Here is a 4,924-nt window from a genome sequence, read left to right as displayed (position 1 = left end):
GGGCCCGGGCTGGGGATTCAAACCCACCACCTTAGGTGTATGTGGCTGGCGCCCTAGCCGCTTGAGCCACAGGCACCAAGCCATTCCTTGAGGATTCTTGGCACTGGCCTCTCAGATCACTAAATGTCTTCTACCTGGATGACCTTTGTCATTTCTGTCTTCTTCCTTGGCTTTTTGGATTCTGAATCATGTACCAATGTGCCTCTTTCTTGCTTGATTTTCTCTAACATTCTTTTTTTCCTACCTTCCTATAGTCCTAGAGTACTTCTTTATACATTCAGGCATTCATAGATCTGCTTTTTTTCCAAATTCTTTGTGTTAACACATTCCTACTCTTCTTAATCCCCTTTTATTTCTTTGTCACTGTACGATGCCTCATAACTTTATGTCTTTTTTTTTCTCTTGAGATAGTCTCACTATGTCACCCTTGGTAGAATACCATGGTGTCACAGCCCACAGCAACCTCAAACTCTTGGGCTTAAGTGATTCTCTTTCCTCAGCCTCTCGAGTAACTGGGATTACAGGCGTCCGCCACAACACCCAGCTACTTTTTTGTTGCAGTTGTCATTGTTGTTTAGCTGGCCTCGGCCAGATTCAAACCCGCCAGCCTGGGTGTATGTGGCCAGCTCCCTACCCACTGAGCTATGGGCACCACCCATAACTTTATATCTGATCAAGCTCTTTTCCATATTCTCCACAGGCACTGCCTTGAAATTTCTCACTTTTCCCCAATGCTCCATGCTGTTCATCTAGCTGATGAATTGGGGGCCAATATTAGTTAGCTGTAGGGGAATGGCTTTTTGCTGTATTTCACATTATAAATCACTCTTCCTGACATTTTCTTCTAGAATTGGTTGAGCGATTCCCTGCTGACAAGGTCTCTCTGTGGTACACAGAGAGCACCATCTAGTTTATTTTATCTAGTTTATTTCTTCTAACTACTGAATTATATCCCAGAATGTTTCCTATCAATACACTATCCCTTCCCTCCTCATCACATTACTCCCTCGCACCCTTTTCTCTGTCTTTAATCTGGGTGAGCCATTTGAACCTCTCTACCCTACCTCTGCTAGCTGTTCTTTGAGCTAAATTCACCTGTTTCTCCTTTGAGACGGGACCTTTGGGTTCCAAACCTATAGCATGAAATCACTGGAAAAAAGGCTTCTTTTTTTTTTTGAGACAGAACCTCAAGCTGTCCCCGTGGGTAGAGTGCTGTGGCATCACAGCTCACAGCAACCTCCAACTCCTGGGCTCATGCGAGTCTCCTGCCTCAGCCTCCCAAGTAGCTGGGACCACAATGCCTGGCTATTTTTTGGTTGCAGGCATCATTGTTATTTGGCGGGCCCAGGCTGGATTCCAACCCGCCACCTTAGGTGTATGTGGCTGGCGCCTTAGCCACTTGAAGCACAGGCACTGAGCCGGCTTCTTTTTACATTAAAAGGGAAAGTGGGCTTGGCGCCTGTGGATCAAGCGGCTAAGGCGCCAGCCACATACACCTAGGTGGCGGGTTCGAATCCCCAGCCCGAGCCCGCCAAACAACAATGATGGCTGCAACCAAAAAATGGCCAGGCGTTGTGGCGGGTGCCTGTAGTCCCAGCTACTTGGGAGGCTGAGGCAGGAGACTCGCTTGAGCCCAGGAATTGGAGGTTGTTGTGAGCTGTGATGCCATGGCACTCTACCCAGGGGGATAGCTTGAGGCTCCGTCTCAAGAAAAAAAGGGAAAGTGATAACAGAGATATTAGTTGTATTTGAATCTAGAAGAACTGTGGCAGATTGGTGACCAGACAGAGACCTATCAGCAAATAGAAAATAAATATTTCAATGATGTTGCTTTCATTAAGAACATACTGACTGTAAGAGGCATTATGAATATAAGTACATTAGAAAAATAATTCACGTGGCTTGGTGCCTGTGGCTCAAGTGGCTAAGGCACCAGCCACATACACCTAAGGTGGCAGGTTCAAATCCAGCCCGGGCCCACCAAACAACAATGACAGCTACAACTAAAAAATAGCCAGTGTTGTGGCAGGTGCCTGTGTTCCCAGCTACTTGGGAGGCTGAGGCAGGAGACTCACTGGAACCCAGGAGTTGGAGGTTGCTGTGAGCTGTGATGCCACAGCACTCTACCCAGAGTGACAGCTTGAGGCTCTGTCTCAAAAAAAAAGACAAATAATTCACGTGAGCCCCATAGAAAAATAATTCATGTGAGCCCAAACATTTCATTTTCTTTTTTTTTGTTGTTTGTTTGTTCTTTTTTTTTTTTCCTTGCAGTTTTTGGCCGGGGCTGGGTTTGAACCTGCCACCTCCGGTATATGGGACTGGCACCTTACTCCTTTGAACTACAGGTGCCACCCCTTGTTTTTTTGGTTTTTGAGACAGATTCTCACTATGTCACACTGGTAGAGTGCCATGCGTCACAACTAACAGCAACCTCCAACTCCTGGGCTTAAGTGATTCTCTTGCCTCAGCCTCCCAAGTAGCTGGGCCTACAGGCGCCTGGCTATTTTTTGTTGCAGCTATCATTGTTGTTTAGCGGCATGGGCTGTGTGCGAACCTGCCACCCTCGGTGTATGTGGTAGTTGGTGTCATAACCACTGTGCTACTGGGTGCTGAGTTAGAACATTCATTTTCTAAAGAACCCGTCAATGGAATGCATTTGGAAATATTTGAAGCATAATTTAGATTTTATACCATTATAATCAAACTAATAAAGAATTTTAAAATGTAAAGATTATTGAAATGGCTAAATTTCTTCCTATACTGACCATGAGTGTACTCCAACAGGAGAAAAGTTACTGGACCATAACCAATGTGGAAAAATGCTAAGTTATAAACAAACATCCTCCCCAAATCAGAAAATGCATACTGGAGAGAAGTCTGACAATTGTACTAGATTTCAAAAGATCATCACCCAGAAGTTACAGTTCAAGGTATATCTGAAAAGTCAGACAGGAGAAAAACTGTACATATGCGTTGAATGTGGAAAGGCTTTTGTTCAGAACTCAGAATTCATTACACATAAGAAAACCCATACTAAGGAAGAACCTTATACAGGCAATGAATGTGGAAAATCCTTTTGCCAAGTATCTTCTCTCTTCAGGCATCAAAAAATTCATACCAGAGAAAAGCTCTCTGAATTCAGTGAATGTGGGAGAGGCTTCCATTATAACTCAGATCTCACTATATATGAGAAAACTCATAATAGAGAGAGACATTCTCAATGCATAGATTGTGGCAAAGCATTTACACAAAAGTCCATGCTCAGGGTACATGAGAAAATTCATACAAGTAAGGGATTCTATATATGGATGCAATGTGGACAGGCCTTCATCCAGAAGACTCAATTGATTACACATCAAAGAATTCATATTGGACAAAAACCATATGAATGCAGTAATGGTGGGCAGTCTTTCCTTTCCAAGTCACAACTTCAGCTGCATCAACAAATTCACACAAGAGTAAGGCCCTATATACATACCGAATATGAGAAGGTCTTCATTAGTAGTTCCAACCTTATTACACATGCAAAAGTTAAAATTAGAGAGAAATCTTTCATGTGTACTGAATGTGAAAAGGCTTTTACATACAGGTCAGATTTGATTATACATCAGAGAATTCACACTGGAGAAAAACCTTACAAATGCAGTGTCTGTGGAAAAGCCTTCACTCAGAAGTCGGCACTCACAGTGCACCAGAGAATTCACACAGGAGAAAAATCATATGTGTGCATGAAATGTGGATTGGCCTTCATACGGAAGGCACACCTGGTTGTACATCAAACAATTCATACTGGAGAAAAACCTTATGAATGTGGTCACTGTGGCAAATTCTTTGCTTCCAAGTCACAACTCCATGTGCATAAACGAATTCACACAGGAGAAAAACCCTATGAGTGCAATAACTGTGGAAAGGCATTCACTATCAGGTCAAATCTCATTACACATCAGAAAACTCACACAGGAGAAAAACCTTATGTATGCTCTAAATGTGGAAAGGCCTTTACTCACAGGTCAGATTTGATTACACACCAGAGAATCCATACTGGAGAGAAACCTTATGTATGTAGTACCTGTGGAAAAGCCTTCACTCAGAAATCAAATCTCAATATACACCAGAAAATTCATACTGGAGAGAGACAATATAAATGCCATGAGTGTGGGAAAGCCTTCAACCAGAAATCAATACTCACTGTGCATCAGAAGATTCATACAGGGGAGAAACCATATGTATGCACTGAGTGTGGAAGAGCCTTCATCCAAAAGTCAAACTTTATTACTCATCAGAGAATTCATTCTGGGGAGAAACCTTACAAATGCAGTGACTGTGGGAAATCCTTCACCTCCAAGTCTCAGCTCCGGGTGCATCAACTAATTCACACAGGAGAGAAACCATATGTGTGTGCTGAGTGTGGGAAAGCCTTTACTGTTAGGTCAAGTCTAGGTAAACACCAGAAAACTCATACAGGAGAAAAGCCCTACATGTGTTCTGAATGTGGGAAGACCTTCAGACGGAAGGCAGAGTTGATTACACATCATAGAATTCATACTGGGGAGAAACCTTATGAATGCAGTGACTGTGGGAAGTCTTTCATTAAGAAATCACAGCTCCAAGTGCATCAGCGAATTCACACAGGAGAGAAGCCTTATGTGTGTGCTGGGTGTGGGAAGGCCTTTACCAACAAGTCAAATTTGAATAAACACCAGACAACACACAAAGGATAGAAATCCTACATGTGTGTGATGGGAAAGGCTTCTTTCAGAAATCAGTGCTCAACATACATCAGAGTATTCACACTTGAGAGAAACAGAGTAAGAAAATCTCACCAAGAACAGGTTTGATAGTGCACTATTGAATCCATGCAGCAGGATATTATTTTAAAGTGGAAATCTGTACATCAGAATGTCATACATTACTGTTCAGAAAA

At 42.8% G+C, this 4,924-nt stretch overlaps 1 protein-coding gene across 1 annotated transcript in view; it reads left to right on the top strand.

Annotated features, from left to right (window-relative positions):
- Positions 1-4,721, top strand: part of LOC100944324 (zinc finger protein 585A-like) — a 13,353-nt gene extending 8,632 nt beyond the window's left edge. Inside the window, exon 4 of the mRNA XM_012809193.2 lies at positions 2,785-4,721. Within this exon, the coding sequence (XP_012664647.2) occupies positions 2,785-4,721 (1,937 nt within the window). The remainder of the gene's footprint in view (positions 1-2,784) is intronic.
- The last annotated feature ends 203 nt before the right edge of the window (positions 4,722-4,924 follow it).

The sequence above is a fragment of the Otolemur garnettii genome, unplaced genomic scaffold, assembly GCF_000181295.1.
Source record: "Otolemur garnettii isolate 467f Iridium unplaced genomic scaffold, OtoGar3 scaffold00100, whole genome shotgun sequence".
NCBI lineage: Eukaryota > Metazoa > Chordata > Mammalia > Primates > Galagidae > Otolemur > Otolemur garnettii.
The sequence above is the reverse complement of the archived record's forward strand: the minus strand, read 5'-3'. Positions and strand labels throughout refer to the sequence as shown.